This window comes from Augochlora pura, chromosome 3 (assembly GCF_028453695.1).
Source record: "Augochlora pura isolate Apur16 chromosome 3, APUR_v2.2.1, whole genome shotgun sequence".
In the NCBI taxonomy this organism is placed as follows: domain Eukaryota; kingdom Metazoa; phylum Arthropoda; class Insecta; order Hymenoptera; family Halictidae; genus Augochlora; species Augochlora pura.
This window is the reverse complement of record NC_135774.1, coordinates 3,349,434-3,373,998: the sequence shown is the minus strand read 5'-3', so window position 1 is coordinate 3,373,998 and position 24,565 is coordinate 3,349,434. Positions and strand designations below refer to the sequence as shown.

Here is a 24,565-nt window from a genome sequence, read left to right as displayed (position 1 = left end):
AAGTCGGAGAGCCATTTCGATTCGTCGGCACGGTGTCCGTTTTTTCCGATTACCTAACCATCGTTCATCATCCCTCTCTCTCTCTCTCTCTCTCTCTCTCTCTCCCTCTCCCCGGATAGTTGAAACGATCCGGACGTCCGGGAGGCATCACGTTCACCGATCCCAATCGCGGAGTCATCATCGGAACTATTTCGTCTCATCCATACCGGATGAGCGACGGGTGTCGGCCGGGGTCCACGGGCATCGCGCGCGGCTTAGCTCCCTTTCTTTTCGGCGATGGTTTTTCGTGGATCGCGAGCGCGAGGGGGGTCCGATCGATTGAGCACCCCTGACCGCACCTGAATAGATACATTGTGCCGGGGCAGCCTATTGACGGCCGATTGTTCCCTCAACAATAACAACAATATCTGAATAGTCGTCGTGCACATCTCTCGCGCGCGTTGCACGCACCCACGCGCGTACCACCGCGCACGCACGCACGCACGCACTCGCTCGCTCGCGTGCATGCGTACACCCCGCCGCCCCCCCCCCCCCCCCCCCGCCACCACCATCACCGCCAACCCCCTTCACACGTTCGCCTCTTTGCGCGGTCGCACGTAAACCTTCGCGGGGGAATCTCGTGCTCGCACCCCTTCCCCTCCGCTGAATATTGGGTCAGCATCCGCGTCAATCGAGCCGTCTTGCCGCTTACTTTTCGATCGCGTTAATTAGCGGCCGCGATTTATACCTGGGTCCGACGGTTTTACACTCTGTTGTTTCCCGTCGCGATTTCGCCGTTTCGCCGTTGCATCGAGTCGCGATATTACGAAAGAAACTCTTAACCCTTTGACTACTGTTGGCGCCTATTGGCGTCCGAAACATGTTGGCTTCCTGGTACTGTAGGCGCCAATAGGCGTCCAGATGAAATTTCGCCCCCGGTTATTATTAAATTTGATTAATTATATATTGTGTAATATTTATGTTATATATTGTAAAAAAAAGCTTAAAATTATTGTCCACTTCAAGTAACGTTGGTTAAATGTAATAAAATTCGATATATTGAATATTTTAATACACTTCCTCAGAACTGCATGTCTAACGAAAAATAACGGCCGTGCCAAAGACTGCCGTAGCCAAAGGGTTAATTAAGCTTGTCGATTTAATCCTTGCGCGGAGTGTGCCGATTACTGGCAGCAATTGTTTAGGTAAATATTACATATTTCCGAATTAGTTAGTGCGAATAAATTGACGCTGAAACGTTTCAAGCTCGACGAATTAACAGAGGATTGTGTGAACTTTGAGATGATTGTACATGGATGTATATTGATGATTTGTTTAGGGTTATCTACGGGCCGTCGTAATTTGGTTTACACGTTCGCATCGGGAAACGAGAATTCGCGTTTTAAAAAGAAAAACGTTGTCGTCGATAAACGTGAATTCACGTTTTGCAAGAAATGTTACATTGCTAAAATACCCCGATTTGTATGAAAATTTAAGGAAAAATATCTCGATGTGAATGTGTTAATACGTACATGTTAAAATATCTTTGCATTGCTAAAATACCTCGATTTTATATGAAGAAAGGAAAAATAGCTCGATGCGATTGTGTTAAGTCGAGATGTCTAGATGTTTGTTCCTTATTTTAAAGTTGTCGCAATTGTTTCTTTCAGTCAGTCATAAGTGAAACGATTTTAGTCGTCGTTTCAACCTGAAGCTACAGCGTTCAGCGCTGAAAGTAGCCTGGTAAAAATTTCGAAGTCAGCCTCACCTGTATCTGCGCGATCGCTTCAGGGAATCGCTTCCTCCGCGGTTGTTGCTAGACAATTTGGAAGATGAAGTCGCGTGTCGAATCGTTTCATCATAGTGAAAGGACAGAGCGGGTAGATAATCGTCGGCATGCATCGTCGAGCGGAGAGATGATTCATTGATCGTCGGCTGATGAATGAAAATCCTATGCTTAATGGGCATCAGTGAAATAATTGAGCGTAACGCGGTCGCCCGTTGTAAAATATTGTTTATTACCCGCTTATAAACAATGGTCAGTAAAGACTCTGGTGGGCGGAATGGCTTCGGCGCGATTATTACAATACTCCGGTGCGCGCGCGCGCGTTACATTTATCGTGTAAATGTATAAGCCAATTATAATTATGGCGCGACGGTCGATCCCGCGTAATATTATAATAGGTCGCGTTTGCGTCGTCGCGCACAAAGCGGCGTGTTTAATGGAACGCGCCCGCGATAATTCGATTCCGCGTGGCCAAAAAAAAAAAAGGAAGAAGAAGAAGAAGGAGAAGAAAGAAGAGCACGAGGAAACGGACGGAAGATAATAGAGAGTCTCACCCGGCCGGGAATTACGAACTTGACGTCGATTAATGGATTATTATCGACGGGTTGCGCCGAGGCGGGGCGCGCCGTGCCTCGCCGAGTAGCCTCGTCGAAAGGGAAACGCGCGGACGGGGCACGCCGGGCGATTCTTTCGTCTTCGGAGCGTCACCGGTCGGGAATCACCTCCGTTGTTCTTCCGCCGGTGGAAACGTCGCGGCGAGGATCGCCGGAGACGCCCCGTTCAATTACTCTACAATAGAAAAACATTAAATATTTGGCAACGTACAGACGGCGCGTGATCGGCCCCTACGTTTTGTGCAACTTTCGTCTCGGTTATACAACGTTCTTTCGAATCGCCCGACGAACACTCGCGACAAGTGTTTTCTTTTTTTTTTTTCTTCACGTTCGGATAATACGAGCAGGTTCGAGCAGCTTCGCTGCGTATGCACGGTTTGCATAGCGTGGCGGCTCTTCTTCGACGAGACAATACACAATGGTTAAACGTATATGTATATATACACACGGAGGGGGGGACGAATATACGAAAGAAACATACATAGAATATAGATATATATACGAGTACAGGTGAGAGATTGAAAGAACATAAAAAGGAAAATAAACATCGCGGCCCGTAAACCGGCTATCCGATACAGTCGGCAAACGATGTAATCGTCAGATACGGGATTAATGTCGAGCGAAACCGGCGCATCATCGGTGAACAAAAATCGGGAAATTTTTATAAACGAATCCGCGTCGATTGTATCCGACGATCAATCATCCGGTCAGCGCGATACCGGCGCACACACAGTGGCGAGAGAGAAAAAAAGAAAAAAAAACGGAAGAGAAATACATATATAGTGTGTCTTGCGTAGAAACTCGTCATGTCACGCTTACAAAAACGCTTCGCGCTGGTTTGTTCGTTCATACGTTTCGCATTATAAATTAGTACGGTGTTTTCTCGTTCGCGGGAGCGTGCTGTTCTCGCGTGTTTCGTCCAGAAACCGCGCTTTATACAACTTCGCTGACTTGCTACGAGACGTTTTCGTTTCGTCCCGCGGATACACGCTCTCGAGCCGGCTGCCGCTTTTCTTACGTTTATCACAGTTTTAGTTGTCGGGCGGACGTCTTCCGATACGTCGGCGATCCACACCACGGCCATGTTAAAACAGGTACGGCGAAGGCTCGCTGAAACCGCAGTTGGTGCAGTTCCTCTGCAACAGAAACGCGCGCGTGGTAATTTCCGAGCGCAGCTTTGTCACAGTGTTTAATCACGAGCTCGATTTAGCCCTAGAATTTTCGTGATCGCAGGTAACGGTTGCAATTCATAATCTTCCGCGAGACTTAACCCCTTGCACTATAACAACGAGTCAGACTCGTGGTGAAGATTTTATGCAAGCTCTACTAAATATGAATATTATTAATCTCTTCTACGTCGAAGTTAAAATAAATTCTACTGTCATCAAAGTATAGAAACGAAGGTAAATAAAGACAATACAGGAAACAAAAATTGTGTAATCCTATTAGGAAAATTATTAAGTACGAATAAGTGCTAATCGTCGAAGCATGAAAAGAGTGATAGTGCAAGGGGTTAAATCACGCTACTTTAAAGCTTACTCTTCAAGCATTAACTCTAGTAAAATTAAAAAAATAAAGAATGCGATCTAAAATTGCTTCGAACTGTCCCTTTGAAATCGAGTCGTTCTTCTATGAGTTTAGGGTGTGGATCATTTAATTTCTCAAAATGATCTCGCGGTTATTTTCGAAATTTATCTACCCTGTCTTAAAGCGGACAGTTTCAGCTTTATTTTAAGCTAAGTTGCATTTAAAAAGTCCAACGGGAATACACTTTACATTAAATTTCAAATAGCTCTGAAATCAAATCGTTTGTCTGGAGATTATTATGGGTATCTTTCTCTTTTCCAAAATCGTCTGCGAATTGAATGGAATTTAATAGAGTCCTCCTATTACTCAGAATTATTTCACGTTGATTACTTTAAAAGCAATTTGGGATCTCAGAATTGTATAACCATAGCATTGAGAACAGCAAATAAACTTAATAGAAAAATCGACTTGTTTGGCAATTCATTGAGCCGATTTACAAATGTAAATACTCTGTAATTACTTCATGACACAATCTTATATTATAATTTTTAATTTATATTATTTAAATGTATGTTCTACTAGCCCGTTAGTAAAGAATAATAATAATAATTTCTTTCGAAGCATAATAACCTATAGAAAAGTACGCACTTTCTTCTCGAATTTGAGTCATCGAAGGTTTAGAAATTCCTACGAGAAACTATTATATCACGATGTCGATCCGTATTAGCCGCGAATCCACGCCTTCTACGATTCCGTTCACCGCAGAATAATTTCCCCGCGCACATGCGTCGCGACGATTTTGTTCGCGATGTTTTAGAATCGCTCAAAATGGCAGAGTTTTGACAGAATCTTGGCAGCGGAGAGGGAATGATCGAATTCCTCAATCTCGGCAGGATTCACGAGAGTCTGTTACCCAGATAATCTCTATAGTACGTCGGCAATTGATTTTGGCGAGTCGCGGTTGCTCTGGTGGAGGCAAATCAAGCATGCAGAATTATTTGACGACAAGGTACCGTCAGGTCCACGACAAAATCAAGGACGTCAGGATATCGGGGCTCAAGAGCAAACTTCCGAAAGTGCGTGTCGACACAATCCTATACACCGTTCGCAAAATCCTTCGCTATTAAATTCTCTGCTCTTCGATCCTGAAATTCTACGCTCACATTCTAAAATTCCGTGTTCGAAAACGCCGTACTCGAATTCTAAAATTCCACACGTCGATTCTAAAACGTCACACTTCGATTCTAAAATTCCACGCTTTGATTCTAAAACGCCACGCTTTGATTCTAAAATTCCACGCTTCGATCCTACGATTCTCAATTCTAAAATTTCCCTTTTAAAATCTTCAATTTTGAGATCCCACGCAAGTATTCGAAAATTTGATATTTCGATTCTAAAATCTGCGCTTTTCTCCGAGTGAACATCGTTCGCCGCGGAGAAGATTCGATGAAACGGAGCGGTGAATAAAATTTCTCTGGTTTCTCAGAACATGAGAATGGTGTCCTTGCTGGAGCACATGCCAGCGCAGTCGATGATAACGAAGCTGTCGACGGTCGGCGCGAAGATCAGCCAGCTACCCTATCTACCGAAGTTTCTGAACATGAAGTACTGGACCGTCGGCCTGATAGTCTCTCTGCCCGTGTTCTATCAATTCCAAACGACGGCGAGCCCGGCGAACACAGCGACGCTCGAATCGAAGCGGACGAGCGTCGTCGCGGAAGAAGCCGAGCGAAGCACCGCGGGTACCGAATGATTCGCGCGGAAACCGTTCCCGAAGACACACTCGACGCTTCCTTTGAGCCGCCCCCGCGGCGCGGCGGAAAGTGGCGCGAGTGATTCACGCTCGGTTGTCCGGGACACCCGGGGAATTCGGTTCTAAATTGAACGGAATAATTTCGCGTCTCGGAAAACTATTAGCACCGTCTACGACCTCACTGAAGAAGTCCCCCACCTAATTAATGCTCAACCGAGTCTCGATGTCCCGTACGTCTGAACATAAGTCTGTCTCTGTCCGTCTTTTGAACGTCGCAAAAATAAAATGGCTGTCCCTCGAGCACGACGAAATTGAAGGGGGTGGGCGGTTCGGACCGTGGTACACTCACCGTGGGGTACTCCTCCGTCAATCCGTATTCGCCTAGGCGATAGAACACCGACCGGTTCTCCATGAAGCTCTTGAAGTCGCATTTGGGCGTCGTCGGGACCCTCATCTGCCAGAACGGTTCTCTGATGTTTGCCCCCAGGTTCAGTATGTCCCGCTCTTTGTAGTATATGCGGACCGGCTGATTATCCTAGAGAGGGACAAAAGAAAAAACGGCGACAGTTAACCCGGATGAGACGAACAAGTTCGAATTCGATCGATTCGACTTCTACCTTTTCCTTTTTCGTGGTTTCCTCGTTGGGCGTGTCCGGCCTGCTCGAAACCGGCGTTTCTTCCGATGTCGTCGATTCGCTCGAAGGTACCAGGCTGCAGACACCGCTCGATTCGCTTTCGGTGCTCGGCGAGATCGGCCCGCGGCCAGTCAAAACTCTGATGCCCTGCTGGTAGAGGAGCCTCGTTCCCAACGCGCAAAACTCGTCGGCATCCAGACCGGACAATGGAAGAGCTATCGTTAACGCCATATTCCGAATAATCCCTTTTGCTACGTTTCCTTCGCCCTCGGCTTCGCGCGTTCTCTCGATTTCTTTGTTCACGTCGCTTGTATCGAGATAGTGCTCCGATGATCCAGTGGAGACCGTTACAACATCGAACGACAACTAATTCCGTTTTCGGTGTTCCTTCGACTCCCGGTACGCGATCGTGTCTCGCTTTGTGTCTTCTTGTGTACAGCGATCGTGTCTGTACATAAACACGACCTTGACTCGAATTTTCGATCGCGGATATGATTTAATTGCTGCGACGAGGAAAGGATCGTGCTAGGTGAAACAAGGAGAAACAATCGTGGTGCCGTATTCGGTGTGCGAATGTTACGAAATACAAGGAAAATTCCTGTTGAAACGATCAATAGATGTAATTGAATCGAACGTACTTTGATATCGTACAACCATCGTTTAGGCTTCTATCTAGTTGTTAAAATAGCGAATCGCTCGGTTTCAGTCGTTGCACGGAATTGTTTAACAAAATATTTCCACCCAGGCGGGACGATAACGTGCAGCGAACGTATCCAGATCTTACCGACGACGATCCATGATCCGCTGTCGGTAAAATCGTTCTGTGCTCATCGTTACCTTCTGCGCGTTCCACGGAATTACAGGGAGCGATTTAACCAGCCGGGATCCGCAGATTTCTTCTATAACGACCGTTGCACTCTAGCACAGGCACTCGAACACGTTCCGTCGTTGTTATTTCTGGAATTTATTTAAATATTCTAGTTCTACCTAGCGATATTTTGTATATATTTTTATTCATCCTCGTTTACGATGTTTCTGTACTTTAAATAAGCGATGAAATTTCTTCCACATCGCGTTCCGGTTCTCCGCTGTTGATAGAGCAGGGTGCACGGCATCGATCGGTTCAGTAGTTGAGAGAAGTTGCCGGAGCCAGCATCCAGAGGGCTAACAATCCAACAAGCTTTCTCGCAAGTGGTCGGAAACCCTTTCATTTGTATATAAGCACGATCCGAGCACGTTATCTCCATGGTCCGAGGTTACTCAGGGATGTCAACCGAAACAGCAAAAGGAGCTCCTTTTTCCAGAAGCTTTTCCTAACAGCCGTGCACGTCGTCAAGGTTCCCCTACCTGGCCTTCCCGCCTCGAGGAGGGGAGGAACCGCCTTGGCGGGCCTTGCATAGGAGATGGGTTGCCAGGACATATTTTTAACTCAAACAAATATCTCCTCTGCAATCAGACCTTCGAATTTCCACAATCTGGCGTTCTTAGTACTGTAGTAGCAATCCAGCGTGACCATACCTTTTGCAACTGTATAAATTTTTCCCAAAATGTTCGGCGCTCGTTATCACCATAATTTCTATTATTTAAATTATTATTTATATAATATCATATTATATTAATTTTATTATCGATATTATTGGCCGTCGTTCCATCGCTAAAACATAGAAATATATTTAACTGTCTCCCGGTGTTTCAAACTTTATCAATTAATCGCGGGATTACTTTCGGTCCGCCAATAATTGCTACGTTGTTCCAAGCCACCCCGCCGACGCAACTGGATGCATTTTCGCCGTGGAACGATCTCCCAGCGAGAAAAGGGGGTTGTTCCTCGACGATTGCGGGACACTTGTCCCGAAAACTGACAAACAACCACCCCCGTGCGCTGTCGCGGGTCTTTTTTTTCAGATTCATCGAGAACGGCGTCCCCGTCGTCTGAGAAGGTTGGCGGCATCGCGAAATACGTTGCCTACGAAATGGAAGTAGCGTGGAAGACACAGAGGCTCTCGTTGGCCTCGCAATTATGGCGTACTCGGTTCGCAGGCTGACCGCGTATACCGGGTGTCCGATTCGCGTGTTCCCGTGGCTCGGCGACCCATCCGGTGGCCCTAGCAACGCACATGCGCCCTTCTTGGACTCTCGTCTCTCCAGTTTCTCTCTCCGGATGGTTGGGGATTGGCCCGGAGTAACACCCCCTCATAATGGGTTCACCCGTCCGCGCTGAGCGCGGGAGAGCGGTCTGGAGAGAGAACGCGAGCGCTCGAGAGGGAGAGAGAGAGAGAGAGTGAAAGAGGGAGAGAGTGAGAGAGAGGAGAGAGGGAGAGACGGGACGAGGCCGGGAGAGGGAGCGAGACGAGGCTGGGAGCAGGAACGAAGCCGGAGGAACAGAGAGGCTCGAGGAGGGGCGAGCGAGAGGATGAAAGACCGGGTGAGACGGGAGGGAAGAGGGCAACGGAAGCCATATTGATTTCCCTATGTTTCCCCGTATTGTTACTATAGCGCCCGGTGAGGGCGCGAGGAGAAGGCTGGTACCACCCTCGTCAACCATCCCGCGGCATCCACCCCTCTGCCAGCCTGCTCCGTTCCTCGACGCTCGTCCAACGAGAGAGAGAGAGAGAGAGAGAGAGAGAGAGAGAGAGAGAGAGAGAGAGAGACCGTGCGCCGCGCCGGCTAACGTGGATTCTCTTCCGGTCTTTCGTTCGTTTTTCCACTGCTCTTTTTCGCAGGTCTTCTGTCTCGCGCAACCAAGATCTCCTATGTTAGCCTCCCTTCCGCTCCGCGCTATCGCTTAGCGTCCTGTGTCGCGAGTATCTGGAGCGTAAACTTCCGGATTTCTCAAGATTCCAGGCTAATAATTCGCCGGCGGTTAGTTCCGTGTTTAGGCACGCGTTCTCGACGAATTTTAGCTCGGCGACTTTGACTCGAAGTTAAAACATCCGCCCTGCACAGTTGGCGAAACAACCAACTTGGACTTCATCGCTGGCGACGATGATGGAGTTTATTATACCAAGGAATTTCGTCGTCTTTGCGCAGCTTTCTTTCGCGCGCCTCTAGCATTGTCGATTTTCCACGATACGCTGAGGTTCCAAGCCGGTGATTCTACAGCAGTTGGATCTCGGTTTGGGGACAGATTTTGCCGAATTTTGTGGCGAGGTAATAGCAACGGCCTCTCTATTAGCAATGCTCTCTCTAATAGCAATGCTCTCTCGCGACCGCGAGCTGCTAGCTCGAAATCGTCTGGCCGTGTCGCGATCACTATCGGTAGATTTGATGGAGATCGATATACCTTGCGACGTTTCGAGATGATTTTCCCGGGCTAATAATTCTCCGGCAGTTAATCTCGTGTTTCGGCTTTCGACGAATTTAATCGCGAAGGGAGGACAGAGCGGAGGTTCGTCCCGGTGAAAAACATCCCCCTGGGCCGCGATCCGCTCATCAACGAGGTGGTCCGGTCGAGCGGGCACGCAAACACACCCTTCGTGCGCGTCGCTTAATATTTCTCCTAATGTCGAACGAGGCCACGGCTCGCCGCCACGGAAGGCACGAGGAGAGCGGCACACCTGGGTGGTCCATGCACGATATCAGCTGCGAAACTTCCCAGACGTCCCGGTTTTCTGCGTCCTGTCCTCCGCTCTCCTCTTCGGGGAAACGAACCGGGGGGTGAAAGAGGGGTCTAGAAAGAAGCAAAAAGCGAGAGAGAGAGAGAGGGAGAGAGAGAGAGAGGGAGAGAGAGAGAGAGCGATGGCAGGAGGGGCTGCAGGGCGAGGGACGAGGATAGTGAACCGTGTGGTTGTTACCTAGTGATGCATGGCTCGGTAATAGCTACAATACAACCAGCTTACAAGAGGGGTTCCGTTTCCATCCCGCTCTCGCCGACTCGAGATTTATTGCTCCCCGCTGGATTGCGGATTCCCAGATTCTCCGGTTTGCCCTTATAAATGACTCCTATTAATTGACCGTGATGCGGGGCTTGGAAAACAGTGGAACCGGGGAAAATGAAACGCGAGGCGGATCCAGGGATGGACACCTACACCACCGAGAAAGACGGTTTTTCTCCTATTCCCCCGATCCGCGACAGTTGTCGCCGGAAGTATTAGGTTGCTGCATACGAAATGTCGGATGTTTAAGGAAATATAGAAAACTGTATATCTTTTCACGAAAGCTGTTGATTTAATCGAAATAAGCACCGTTTGCTTTACCACACCTCTTTCAACGAGATTTCAATACAGAAATTGTCAGAAATTGAAGCGTCGCCTATATCTGGGTGACACTAATTTCTGACCAATTTTGAAAATTTATTTTTATTCCAATATGTTCGAGCAAAGCGAATTCGACTATGATTTTTCGAATGCGAAATAGTTCTAATGTCATCCCCTATGATAAATGTGAACTATTTAGTTTTATTTTAGTTAATTAATTTCAATTCTGTGGGGATTTTGGTGTCTAATTGTCGGCGACGAACGCGTTAACAATGTTGCGAGATCTCTGTCAAGCCCACACGAATAAAAGTTTCAGGATCAAAAATTTCGCAGTCTAATTAGGATATAGTTGGGATTGATTTCGATCCCAACCTCGAGCATCCACGTTCGCGAATATATTCTACTCCCGGCCGCGGCGAAACCGCATAAAAAGCCGACGGAGCGGGATCGGCAATGGGAACGTAGCTACGGCGACACACACCGGTTTTTCCATCTCGGAAAAAGCGTCGGCCGGATCCGTCGAGGACGGTTCGGAACGCGTCGGCGACGCGGCTCGCGTCCGTTTCCTCGTCGCCTCGCCGCCTCGTCGCCCGGCGCGTTTTAAAGTGCCAATCAAGGGGGATGAAAAAGAGGAGGCGGGAAAGGAAGCGGCCCGCTCGACGTCCAGGAAACACTCGTGCGTCGGCCACGTGTCCGGTCTGCGTGAAGAATGAGACCAGACACACCCACCGTGCACGCGAGCGCGGCGAGCGGGGGCGAGAGGGGACGAGCGGGGGACGCGCGGACCCCCGCGACCGTGCGCAGAACCCCGTGAACGCGGGTTCCCGGCATTAAAACCGTGCTAATGCACTTAATAGCGAGTTGCCGTGCGGACGCCGTGCGTGCACGAGCCGCCCGCGTGAGGATACGCGCGTGGGCGGGGTAGTTGTCAAAACACACGTGGAAATAGCGCACGGTGGCGGTCCGCGTGCCGGGATTCAGCCCGGTGGACCGTCCCGAGGATTCTGCTCTAATGGCCGGCTCTCTCTCCCTTCTCTCTCTCTCTCTCTCTCTCCTGGTTCCGCCGTTCTTACGCTCCGACTCGCTCGGTTGCGTGTTTAACGCGGAAAACTAGCTTCTCGTTCGCGAAACTGCAAATACGCGCCACGAAACCAGCCGGTCGTTCGCGACTACTCTACGCGAGCACCCGGCTCTACCGAGGCTCGCGGAGTTTATTCGTCTGCCAAGGGTTCGCGCGCAGGCTGGAGCATCGCGGCTCGTTCTAATCTATTGTGTTAACTGGCCGGGTGAAGCGGTAACTGTGACAGCTTTCGTGGCTTTTCGATCCTCTGGTTTTCATGATTTTGGGAGATATTGATGCCTGCATGCTCGACACTGTTCTGTTGGCCGATGTCTTTCGTCTTCTGAGCTAGCAGCTAATTGTTGCAAATTAATGAGAGTTAAGTGAAGTTTCTTGAATATTTAATTAACCCCTTGCACTGTGATATTCCTTTAACCCTTTCGGTACGAGATATATCCGGCGCACGTGCGATGACCGGTATAAATAACAGAATTTTATATAAATAAATCTTAATATTTTATATAAGTACCTCTGAATATCTCTTAAGTTACAAGCAACAATTTTGTTCAAAAATGTCGTCTTATTAAGCACAGTTTTTCTTTAACGCTTAGGAAATATTTTCTTATAAAGGAGGACTCGTCGCGTGCGGCGGCAATTTTCGGCGCGGGGCCTCGTACAGCGAGAGTGTCATGGCGGACAGAGTGCTCGTACCGAAAGGGTTAATGTTGCGTTAATTAGCGTTTATTCATTTTTAATACTTTCTTTAATAGGACTAGACTATTATTACTTCTTGTATTGTCTTCATTTACTTTCGTTTCTGTACTTTGATGATAGAAGAATTTTTGGTCTCAATTTGAAATAAATTAGTAAGATTCAGATTTAGTAGATCGTGCATGAAATCTTTATCACGAGTCTGCTTCCTTATTATAGTGCAAGGGGTTAACAGACTGTAGATTTTTATAAAGAATAAAAATGATCGATTGCAACGAACATAAGACAGAGTTAGAAACTGCTTTCTTCCTCACAGAATTCCAGCGAGTGTGTAAGCGCAGAAAATCCGCGGTCTACTATCGGGTTGGCAACAAAGTAATTACGGATTCAAAATAAGAAGGAAAATTCAATTATTCCGCTTAAAAATATAAGTTTGTTCAATTGGAGAAATCAATTTTGACTTTTGAGAGCTGTTCTCGATAGTCGACGATGTATCCATTCCGACTCGAGGAGACAGAACTAGAGTCTGCAGAATGACGAGCATCGATCCACAAATGGTGCTCTCTGCTCCTTCGATTCCAAGAATCAAAGTTGCTCCCCCCACCCCCGAATACCTAAATAATCTATAACTGTCCACGATGTCCGCCGGAACAGCCCATTTCTCCGGCGACGCGCCGAAAGGGAAACTGCCGGCCGGAGTTTCTGGGTGCCCCCCTCCGGCAAGAGTGTACACACGTATAAATTTATGGCGTGTCTAGGGTCGCTGGAAGGATCATCGTCGTCGGCGCGCCGCGACTCGTGAAATTTATGTAAAATCATGCGCGCGCTGCCCCCGAGGGGGCCCGCCGGTCGCGGCATATGTGGCCAGCGTCGCGTAATAACGTAAGATTGAAGGTCGCGGGGTAACAGGCCATCCAGCATCCTCATAACATGTAAAACACCGGGATTACGGGATAATAACTGGCCGAGGCGGCGGGGGCCGGAGCCGTGTGTTTGCGTTCGCGAAGTTTACCGGTTTCTCCTGGCCACGGTGTGCGCGCGAGCGGATACACCGTGTACCATATATCCTCGGCTACGTGCCACGGACGTGGACGTACGTGCACGTAGCCGAGGATAGTCGTGGCGATAATGAAACGCGGGGCGCGGACGCGTAATTCCGTGGTGGAACCGAAGTCCGAGCCGGACCCGACCGGACCACCCCCCGTGGATTTAATATCGCTTTATTAACCCACTTTGGATCGCGTTGTCCTCGCCCGGTGATCCCGCCGGGATCCGTAACCCGCCGCGACCGGACGGGAAAAACTCTTTCCCCCGATGAGATTTCCAACCCCATTGTCGCCGGGTCCTGTTTCTGAGATCGCGGTCGAACGGGCTCTTCGAAAATCGTCTTGGAAATTAACCCTGTGCGGTCGCGTGACTGCTCGCAGCTACAAAAGCTATTTATCTATCTTTTAATTTCTTTCTAAAATTGAGACACGTTATTCTATTCATTTTTGAATATTACGTATTACTGTTCAGTCTTTGCTGGCCAGTGATGCGTATAATAATCGAAGCAATCGCCCTGTATTTGCAATGTTCCATTCGAGTATAGTATTAGGTTGGTGTATATGGAATGTCGGAATCATATTGCATATCTTTTTCCAAAAGCTGTATATTGATTAAGATATGCCCCATTTGCTACGATATACTTTTCCCAATAAGATTTTACAAATGGCTATCTTCTGGCTATTTTCAGACTGCCTTTATTTTTAGTAAACACTGTCCCGGACAGAGACAAGCGTAGCAGTGAAATACGCGACAAGCAAATTGCAGTAAATGGTTCACAAGTTGAACGAACTTTGCAGTCGATCATCACGAAAACGGAGCTTCGGATGAAAAAATTTTATACCAAAATACTTTCGTCTTTTTCTATGTAGAATCACCCCCTGCCCGGTTATACCACGAATTCCGGGACACCCTGTATAAACAGAGACTCCGGCTTCGAAGAGAGCAGTGATCTTACCTGAACAACCAGCGTGGACATTTTCGTCGCCGAAAAATCGTCTTCGACACTTTGCCGTACGGCGATCGGGGGTCAGAGATTAATTTCGGAAATTGCTAAGACAGGTGTACAGGATACACGCGCAACCTCCCGCAGGTATTCGTAGAGACAAGTCGGAAGCCCGGGAAGGAGCGGACTGAATCGAGAATCCGATAAAGGCTCGTTCCCGGCGCTGTCCATTTTGATCTTTGCGAGGAACGGATCCGAGATTCCCATTGAGCCGGCGAGAGAGAGAGAGAGAGAGAGATAGAGAGAGAGAGAGAGAGAGAGAGAGAGAGCGGCTGTTGACAGGACCCGGCGCGATTATCACTTTGATGTCTCGCGCGAGCGGCTGCGGAACGCCCCGTTGACTCGTTAATTCCTAATACATCCCGGTCGGATATTAATTCTTGCATCTTGAGCCGGCGTATCCGAGAGACGTCTTGAGAGCGAAGGATCGAGCGAGCACGAGCGCGCAGGCGGTTCGTTGCCCCCTTCGGCCGCGCGCTCTCTCTTTGTGACCGCGACGCGCTTTTGTACCGGACACCCCGTGGACGGGGACGCCCCGGTGAAGATGTCGCAAATTGGATCGTGTATATAGCCGTCCGCGGCGCAATATATCGCCGGGAGATCCGGCAATCCCACGAAACAAGGCTCTTGAATCACCGCACGCCTGACTTACGCGGGAGCCGGCTTAACGGACCAAACGAGAGAGACGGGGAGAGACGGAGCTTGCAAGAGAAAGAGAGAGAGGTAGAGAGAGAAAGAAGAAGAGAGAGATAGGCTTCGTTTGCACAAACGAAGCCACCAGATGTCGATCTGAATATTTCAGGCCGCCCGGTGCGCTTCTTGACAAATATCAAGATTTTTTCCTCGGCCCTCGGCGAGAGACAAAACTCGTCCGTCCCCCCATCCGTGATCGCTCGTCTCGACGCGTCCTCTCTCCGCGTCCTCTCCCCGCCGCGTCCCTCGATCGTCGAATTTCCCGAGTTCCGTGGACGGGGGCGAGGAGGAGGACTTTCGATTTTCCCCGGTCGGTTTTTCGCTTATTCGACGGGCTCTCTCTCTCTCTCTCTCTCTCTCTCTCCGCGAGACATTCCGGCGCAACGTCCAAATGATTCGGGATCAGCCAGCGCGGAGCGAGGCTGCCGTAGGAAAAAAAAATGTAAATCTGGCGCAACCCCGGGAAAAGGCACCCTTTTAATCCACGCAGAGCGAGAGAGGACTCTCCCCAGCCGATAGGCGGGGGGATTATCACGGGGTATCATATGGAGCCTCTCGAAAGTGAACGAGAAAAAGCGTAGGAACGACGCGCGGCGGCCGGGGCGAACCGTCGAACAGAGAGAGAGACGGCGCGGGGGGTGGGCCGGGGGATGGGGGGGGGGGTTGGCGAGGGCGGCGGACGGGAGGAGGGAGAGAGGGCGAGCACACGGGCGAGGAGAGAACCCCATGGTTACCGGCGGCCAGAAGTGGGGCTCCCGTGGCGAGAAGCACCGTCAAATCCACCGCAAATGCTCTCGAGTACTTCTTCTTGGTCGGACGTGAGCGCAAGGGCGACCACGAGAGAGAGCACGTGGTACTTGAACCAGTTGGGGACCACCGAGTGGCTTGGCTGGCCGAATGTTGCTTGGTTTGCGCGCACGATCGGCCAGAGTAACGAGGAGAAAAAAAGCCGAGTGCCGGCCAAGAGCGAGAAATATATTTGCGTTACGGCGGAACGACGAGCCGGCGGCGGCGGCCTTTCCGCTTTTCCCTTTATGACCTCTTCTAAGCGTCGTCGCGCGCTCGCCCCGGAAACTGCACGACGTTTCACACGCCGATACCGGACCCTCTCTCTCTCTCTCTCTCTCTCTCACCGCCTTCGATTCCAAACTCCTCGCTCCGACCGGACGATCCTGGATTACCTGGTATTTGCCGACGATATTTTCTCCGGTGTCCAGGAATCGCGCGTGGAACGCGGCGGATGCCATTTAATCGCGTGGCCTATTGTCACCGCGATCGCCCGGGTCAACGAGACCGCGGTGATTTTACTGAGAACATTTCTCTAGTGGCTAGGAACGACAAAGATCATCAGGTGTCATCTGCAATGCGGTCTACTGCCGCGTCAACAATGTGTTGAACATGGTCGGAATTAGTCCGCGAGATGCGGGATAAGCGTCAGCGGCGAGGAACTTGTAGACATCGAATGGAAGGTACAAAGAACGCTGAGAAGTACTTGGAATCTACTTTATTGGTAGCCCTCGCAACTTGCTTAGACGCTGCCTCTGAAACAGCGAGACGCTCTTCGATGTGTCCTAATTTCTCTTGCTACATTTAGTTACTCGAACGTAAAACATCTACACTGCCGTGCTACATAGAACGAGATAGTGAACCAGTTGCCTGGAGAAGCTGCAGACTGTGCCAGGTTGTCAATCGTCGTCAAAAGCTCGCTTTTAAACATCACTTTCGAACCATCTCGTTTAATCCCGCCCCCAGTCGATCGTCAATCTACCCTAATGTATCTCCCGAGACCTCGACGCTGTCCTAAACAGCGTCCACTGTCATCATCCGCCAATCTCCGCGCAAGGAACATCGAAGATTCCAGCGGCGACCATCATCCTTAACCTTCCCCGTGCGGTTGGTAGTTCCCGACGACCTAAAGGGGTCGAACACGCACCGATTCGTACCGGCGAGTCCGAGATCGCGGCGGCGCGATGCATCAGAATGCGGCAGGAAGTCGGCGACCGGCCTGGCGGTGGTCTGCACGCGTCTAAGAGCGTGGCTCGCGCGTGACGTGCACGAATAAACAATAAACAGGGCCGTTGCGCGGAGATGCATATACACGCATCGGCGCGTATCGTTTCACCGTAGTCCGCGAGGCACGTCGGGGGCGAGTCGGGGGGTCGGAGCCGGTTTGTAACAAAATCAATAGAGGGGTGGCGCGCGAGAGGACACGCGGCTGGGATGGCGCGCGGGAGGAGAAAGCCAGAGAAAGCGGGAGCGAGAAGGAGAGAGGGAGAGAGAGAGACTCGCGGGGGTGGTTTCTGCGGCGCACGCGCACAGGCGCGGGCACCGGGGTTGGAGGGTCGGGGGTGGGAAGACAAAACCACCCCGCCGGCTACTCCCACCCTCTGGATGAGGCGACGGACTGCGATGGAGTGCCTCCTCCTCTGCCTCCTCCTCCTCCTCTTTTCTCCTCCTCTGCCCGTCGACTACTCCACCCCCCTGAAACTCCGGGGTTGTTTGCCCCCACGGAGTGGTAGCTGCTGCCGCCGACGACTGACGGCCGTTTCGCGAACCACCGTCGCGAACCACCGGAACAAGGATCCCGGGCATTTTATTTCCGCTAGGACGAGAGCGTGGACTTCTGTCTCGTCGGGATCCTTCTTGCTTGCTCGATCGCTGTCGATCGTTCCTCGATCGTTCATCCCTTCGCTGCGATCATCGGATTCCTTTGTTCACGCCGTGTTCCCGGAGACTTCTTCCATCGTGCCGCAGTGTTTTCTAGCCTTATTCGAATTGTACGACGTCGTCTTGGTTTCTGTATTTTCTGTGTTAAGGGTAGGTTTCATTCTCGACGGATGCGTAATAGAAACGTCTGCTTTGTCATTTACTATATTAAGTTGCATCATTTCCTAACGTTATTGTAGTTGTCTGGTGATGTTTTACCTTTACTTCCTTTGCTTATTTCAGGGGTGGTTTTACGTTTGGAGAATGTCTAAGAGAAGTTGATAAAGAACATGCTTTTAATTATTTTTCCTACAAAGCTGCAGTATTTTGTATTATTATAAGTGTTACGCGATGTATTCTCACGTTCTATAGTTTCCCTTATTTTAGGTATAGTTTTATTTTAAATGAAATCAGTTGGTATTGAAACACATGTATCATCGTCGTAGAAAATAATATAAAATGCTCAGATTCAGTGTTGAAAATTTACACGGATGAATTTTTATCGGTCGGCTATGAAACGATACTCCACTTATTTTTTTGTAAACAAATTATCCTTTTCGTCGAGGACACCTTACGTTTCCGGCAATTAGGCACTCCGTAGACAGCAACGTCTCCGCGTCGGGAACACACCGTCGCTAATAAAGTGCCATTCTTCCGCCACTCGGTCCATCTCCCACCCTCCGCGCATATTGTCACGCGCTCATAAGCGCACGGTCCCCGCACGCATTATTTCGCCGAAGGTGGGGGAGGGGAGCGCCGAAAACATATTTACAGACGGTACCCGGGGACAAATGCCTTGATTTGTGCCGAAAATCGGCCCCGGCCGAAATCAAGGGTCGCGATAAAAGCATTAGTCGCGCGGCTAAGTGTTTTCCCAACTTGTCCCGGGCGGCCGCCCCCCTTTCTCTCCGCCTGACCCCCACTCCCCCTCCCGGTGGCTTTCTTCCCGCGTCGTTAGATAAACGTCACGTCCCTCTGGTATCGACAGCTCTTTTCCACGGAGGCTCGCGCGGACGGTCCCCATTTTCGTCGGCGTCCTCGGGATGCTTCCAGCAGGAATCGGTTAGGTGACCGGCCGTCAAAGTGGAAATAAGGTCGTCGACATTAAAGGGACACACGTCGGCGAACCGCTCGCAAAGGTTAGGTTCCCCGTGGGCCGGCGAAAGGTCAACCAACGATGTCCCTTTAATTATCTTCCGGTCCGAGTTCGACCTAATCGGACGCGGGGCACTGGTTTCTTGGCTTGGTCAAGCGAGGGTGGCGTTCCTGGACACACAAAGTTCACTGCGTCATTTATTCTAGATTTCATGATAGATATAGATGCTATTGCATATCTTCTTTCAAAAGCTATTGTTTTAATCAAAATGTGCCCCATTTGTTTCAATAGAATTTTCCCAACGCGAGTTCGATTCATAGATGCCTGTCTTCGAGAAATTCTGATTTTTCGGATCGATAAACTGTAGTATGGAATTTTTCAGACTGTCTCCATTTACATACAGTTTAGCCCATAACAGTTACGCGTACGTCGTACAAAACAATTGCGAACATTGAATGAAGTAAAATATAAAATTTTATAAAATATAGATCTTTCGCCAACCGACATATAAATGAAGACAGTCTGAATTATTTCATATCAGAGTTTATTAATTCTAAAGATCAGAGTTTGTTTAAGACAGGCATTTCTGAACTGAAATCTCGTTGAAAAAGGTGTAGTAACGCAAACGGGGCATATTTTGATTAAATCGACAGCTTCTGAAAAAAGATGTAAAGTTTTACATATTTACTTAAACACCCGACATTTCATATGCACCAACCTAATAGATTTGAAGATTTTATCTCGCGGTGAATATAATCGAGGATGCATTTTATTCAGTTTCGTAAAGGACGGGGTTTGAATATATATCGTCCATCAAGTTGTCTCGTCGTTTTAAGATCGCGGCACGCAATCGTGTCAATGAACTTCGACCCCCGAAAAATCGTGAGCCGGCGGTACAGTGCGCGAGGCGGCAATTAAGTTCGATTAAGGCGACTGAACGGGCGAGAATGGAGGCCACGATAGCGCGGAATGGCCGCGAATAGAAATAGATAGAAGTAAGTGAAAGAGAAAAACGGGCGGAGATAAAAGTCGGGGGAGGGACGGAGAAAGAGCCGGGTAGACAGAGACAGGGACCACCCCCGTCTGACAAAGGACGACAGAATCTCTTTGTTCTCGCGGCTCAACGGCTTCGCTCCGTGGCCGCGATGTTTTGTCAAGGTCACTCTCATTCAGCCCCCTTTGCCTGCTGCCCGCCTTCGTCCACGGTTTTCAACCCCGTGCTCGCGACACGGAACCCCCTCTCTAATTATTTCGAACTTAAGATAGGCCGTGCTCCCTCCCCCCCGATCCGCATTTTTCGCCGCGTTCCAACGGAAACCGTCGGATTCCAACCCCAGCGACTCGGACGTCTCTACGCTCGCAATTCCTCCGCGATAAATGCCGCGCTTTGGCTTTAGCGTCACTCGCGTACCGGTTATTGTTAAATTGGTATGCAAGAGGATCGACCGAACGGCGAACGTTGCAGTATTTAGGAAGCTTAGGTCCGCCAGGGGCCGAGGCTCCAGGGTAAACAGCGGTTCCGGTGTTTTTGTGACAGCGGGCTCATTGTCGCGGGGTTGACACCATACTCGAGGAAGTCTCGAGTAACATCGAGAAAGGATGGACTCGACTTCACGGGTGACAAAAGTGCGACCGAGTCCATCGTACTTACCCCTGGTGGCGGTGAGCTCGTTTTTGGGATTGTCGTCCCTGAATGGTGACTTTAGCCCCGCGTATGAATGGCATTTTCAGATATATACCGGGATCTCCCTCTCCCTCTCCCTCCCTCTCTCCCTCTATCTCTTTCTCTCTCTTTCCCTCTCCGGTTCTCGCTCGCTCTTTCACGGTTTGGCTTCTATCCGCGCGGTGGACCAACGGTCCATTGTCGGCTCGGACTCAATGGATGATGCTGAAGCAACGGGGGCGAGAAAGGAGCGCGGGGGCGGCGGAGGGATTGTCGTTGTAGAACTGTCTCCTCACCCCCGCGGGGGCCGACTCAAAAGGAAATGAGGTGCCCCGGACAGGACCTATCCCAACGAAAAAGAAGCCACTGGGCTGCGCGACGGAAAGAAAACCACCCTCTTTCCACAGCGTCACCGGCAATGACGGACATTTCCTCGGGATCGGTCTTCCTCCGTGACGCGCGGCCACCACCTCTTTTGCATCCCGAGCTACGTCCGATCCTACCTCGATCCATTCTCGCCGCGACGGGATCGATACTTCCACTGATACAACCCGTTAACTTCTGGCTACTTTGTTGCCCCGGGTTAAAATACCATACTGTACCAAAAACCCCTCGGACGCCGTTCCTTTCAAGTCCTTCGAGGTTCTACAAAATTATACGCAGGGGTGTCGAAAATAATTCTTACGGCGTCGTTAAGCTGAAATGTAATGTTGCGTAGCTTTATTCAATTTTTCACTTTCGTAGGTGATTTTTTTAAAAATTGGATTGACTGAGATATCTATTGATCTGATTTAACCCTTTGCAGTCGGAGCCATTTTAACTGGAAATCCAAAGTATTTTTTTAGTGTGTCCATTTTATATAACTTGGAGCATTTTCTACATTATAGAATTAAATTTTGTGACTTGTGCAATAGTTTTAGACAATTTTTTTGAATACGAGTAAATTTCATAAAAATTATTTTGAAACGTGGCGTAATTATTTTTAGCGGCGCCTTAGAGTCGCCACTCGACCGCAAAGGGTTAAAGATGTTACAGAGCTTCCTTCTACACGACTGGAAAGCATAAATATTCAGACTCCACTCGTTCTATTCACAATTAGACAGCATCTGATATTTTTTAATATAATATCTGTATCATTTCCAGACAGTGTCTCTCACTTTTCTAGACATTATCTAATTATCCCCCAACTTAATCTACCTTCCTTTCTTTCGCAAAACACTTTGCTCAATCGAGTTGTCTAAATGCCACCATGGTTTGCACAAAGGTACCAAGTGGCAGAAGAATTTTAAGACTACATCATTTTCGTCCACGTTGCACTATTGGCGAGTCCGAGGTAGCAGCGAGGCCATAATCGACGGTCGATGGGACCCGAGCGTAACATTTCTGGAAGAGGCTGGATCCGGGGGATCGATAAATTAAACGCGTCCCGATCCTCCCTTTATTTCGATGGTCGCGTGGCGCCGACAATGGCACGGGGAGGTGCGGTGCGAAGGAATAAAGGCGAGAATCCGACTTGGAGACGAGAAACCCCGGGTCCTCCAGGTGCGAGGAAACACGCGCAGGACCGCTACCAGAAATCCGTTCCTGCGACTGCACCGCAACAGAAGAAGCTGCTATTCTATGGGTCGCAACCTCGGCCATTCAATTTCCACGCCACCTACGATTTAAGTGACTCCAGGTGCTACTCGCGCGACGCTAAGGGGGTTCCCTTAGCGAGGGCTCCGGCGACCATCTCCAGAAATAACACTTCGCTTGTTTTCTCGGCCGATATATCCCGAGCGAGCTTGTACATTTGTTTGCGTCCCTGTCGCGCCGAATGCCGTCGCGCCGCCGTTACAACGTTTGGATTTTCGACTGGCCAAATATTTTCTCGTTTCACTGCGAAAACACCGGTGTCTCTCCTTGGTCGAATCATTTTCGGGACGGCGCTGGTAGACGGGAAATTTTGTGGAAAAACGAAGGAACCGGCCGTCGAACTTTGTTTAATGACACCGTCGCCGACAGCCGAGGGCGTCGAGGACCACGGGACGGAAACCGATGGAAATCTTTCACACCTTGCCGACCCCCCGCTGGAGAGGTGAATAAAACACCCGGCCGACGAAATGCTCGCGTAAACGCTTGGCGAGGGTCCGTCCGGCGGACCCATGGACCCCGAAGACGTTGCGTCTCCGTGGAATTTCGGTTCCTCGAATCGCGGTCCGGTGCGGACCATCCGAAGCTCATCGGTTCCGGTCGATTTCGAAACTTCGTGGAACACCCGTGTAATTGTAAAGCATTGCGCTGTGACGGCGTTTGCGGAGGTAACTTTATTGGCGTCCTTCCTGGAGGTCCTTTAAGAAGGAAAAAAATGAAGGGACTTGGAATTAAATATAGCACTGAAATATATCTTTGAACAGCTGCGACGGTGGTATATTTTCCCTGATTACTTATATCACCGTAAAAAATTTAATAAAACTCACCCCTATTTTCCAAAAAGCAAAAGTTTATCGGGATATGTTCCGAAATATATTTATCTCTAAAGTTTCGTTGCAAATTCACCCCCTTTTTAAGAAGGATAGATCAATAGCCTGGAGTCACGTGAACATTAGCACGCACCCCCGACGTGATCGCGTCAAAAATCGCTAAACCTCGAAGATAATGGAGTCTCGCAGAGGGGGTGTGCAGCGTCCGATTTACCGAGCGGAAAAAATCGGCCTCCCTATCGTGAAGATAACAAGGCGTGGACCGAAAGTGACACCTGAGGTGAGCTCGTGACACGTTACGAGGGTAGCCGTGCCAGGCATCCATCACCGCTTTGTGCTTTCGCAGAGTAACACCTGGTTCTTAGCGCTCTACCCTCGAGCGGCCCTCGGCTCCTTTTGAAAGTCGCTGGCGATGGCCACCGTGGCCGGATACACCACCCCCGTGCGACACAAGGACCGGCGTAAAATAAATAAAAGTGCGCGACGAGCGCGACGACTTCGGTGATCGGTATAAGCCGCCGCAAAGCCGGGATTATTTTTATTGATGACCCGCCGGAGCCTCGCGACGGAGAAAATTGGTTAAAAAAAGGGGGGATCCGCCTTGGAAATCGTGCGACTTCCGACGTCGGACTTCCCGTCGATGCGTCAACGTCCGATTTCGATTGTAAACACGCCGTGTTTTCCGTCGATGCCGTTACCGGGCCGCGCGACCTCTCGCAGCCAGAAATTCGGTCGTCGCCGTAGAAACTCGTCGCCGCTACAGCGGCATCGATTCCCGGTGGCCGCAGTGACAAATTCGAATGCATCCGCGCTGTCGTTCGAGTAATCGATTCCGGACGTTACGCGGCGAAAATTCCTCCGCGTCATCTTTTCGGCGCAGAGATATCCGCAGCGGCGATACTCCTCCGGGGACTGCCGCGGTGAGTTTTACAGCGCGCGATGCCGTTCGACTCGATATTCTGATTTCCGTCGAATTTTTAATTGGTCCGATCGCTCGGTATAGTCCTTCTAAAAATCATCGTACACTCTGCTACGCTTTTAGAATAAAAACGAATGGAAGTAATTTAACACAGTGGAAAAATATAAATAATTAAAACACACCGATTTCGATACATTTAATTTATCGGAGGGAGGATTAAAGAACCTATATCTATGTCTTGCTATTAATACAGGCAATATCTATGACCAAAGTCCTCGACGACCGCAAAGACGATTTTCACAAGCCGTGAGTTAGTTCGAGCTACAATCGGACTCCAAACAAATTAAGGAACACTGCCGACCATCTCGGAGCAATAAAAGCAGGTTCACGAAAGCGAACAGAGAAGCACCGAAAAGGGGATGAAGCAGTCAGGTTCCGTTTCCATTAAAATCTCCGGGGTCCCAGGAGTCGCATTATCTGGTCCAGTCGTTTCCGAAAAAATAGAGGACCCGCCGAGAGAGAGAGAGAGAGAGAGAGAGAGAGAGAGCCGGCTCATTGATCGCGACGACGACGAAAATCCAGGTGTCCTCGGAGACCTTCATATTTTAACTCGTCAATGGGTACGGCAGCAGCCAGGTGCAGGTATCCCACCTTTTCCAACGCCGGATCCTAACCGGCCGAGCAATAAAACGAAGAAAACCGGGGGTGGAACGAA

The 24,565-nt window shown here is 49.6% G+C and overlaps 3 protein-coding genes across 3 annotated transcripts in view; 2 read left to right on the top strand and 1 right to left on the bottom strand.

Annotated features, from left to right (window-relative positions):
* Soxn (SRY-box transcription factor soxNeuro) overlaps positions 1-24,565 on the top strand; it is a 401,703-nt gene that overhangs the window by 34,167 nt on the left and 342,971 nt on the right. The window lies entirely within an intron of this gene.
* On the bottom strand, positions 2,842-6,636 carry LOC144479077 (uncharacterized). The gene is made up of 3 exons (XM_078197580.1): positions 6,277-6,636; positions 6,009-6,194; positions 2,842-3,515 (listed from the first exon to the last, which is right to left on the bottom strand). The coding sequence occupies exons 1-3, from the start codon at positions 6,523-6,525 to the stop codon at positions 3,465-3,467; spliced, it is 486 nt and encodes a 161-aa protein (XP_078053706.1). The 5' UTR covers positions 6,526-6,636; the 3' UTR covers positions 2,842-3,464.
* On the top strand, positions 4,893-5,659 carry LOC144468173 (uncharacterized). The gene is made up of 2 exons (XM_078177441.1): positions 4,893-4,982; positions 5,393-5,659. Exons 1-2 carry the CDS (start codon positions 4,893-4,895, stop codon positions 5,657-5,659), a joined length of 357 nt encoding a protein of 118 aa, XP_078033567.1.

Bases quoted from the DNA above. Each gene is read 5' to 3' on its own strand.
- LOC144468173 (XM_078177441.1), top strand. From the start codon at position 4,893: ATGCAGAATTATTTGACGACAAGGTACCGTCAGGTCCACGACAAAATC. The intron at 4,983-5,392 runs GTGCGTGTCGAC...CTGGTTTCTCAG, and splicing joins TCAAGAGCAAACTTCCGAAA to AACATGAGAATGGTGTCCTT.
- LOC144479077 (XM_078197580.1), bottom strand. From the start codon at position 6,525: ATGGCGTTAACGATAGCTCTTCCATTGTCCGGTCTGGATGCCGACGAG. The intron at 6,195-6,276 runs GTAGAAGTCGAA...GTCCCTCTCTAG, and splicing joins AAACCACGAAAAAGGAAAAG to GATAATCAGCCGGTCCGCAT. The intron at 3,516-6,008 runs GTGAGTGTACCA...TTTCTGTTGCAG, and splicing joins TGACGGAGGAGTACCCCACG to AGGAACTGCACCAACTGCGG.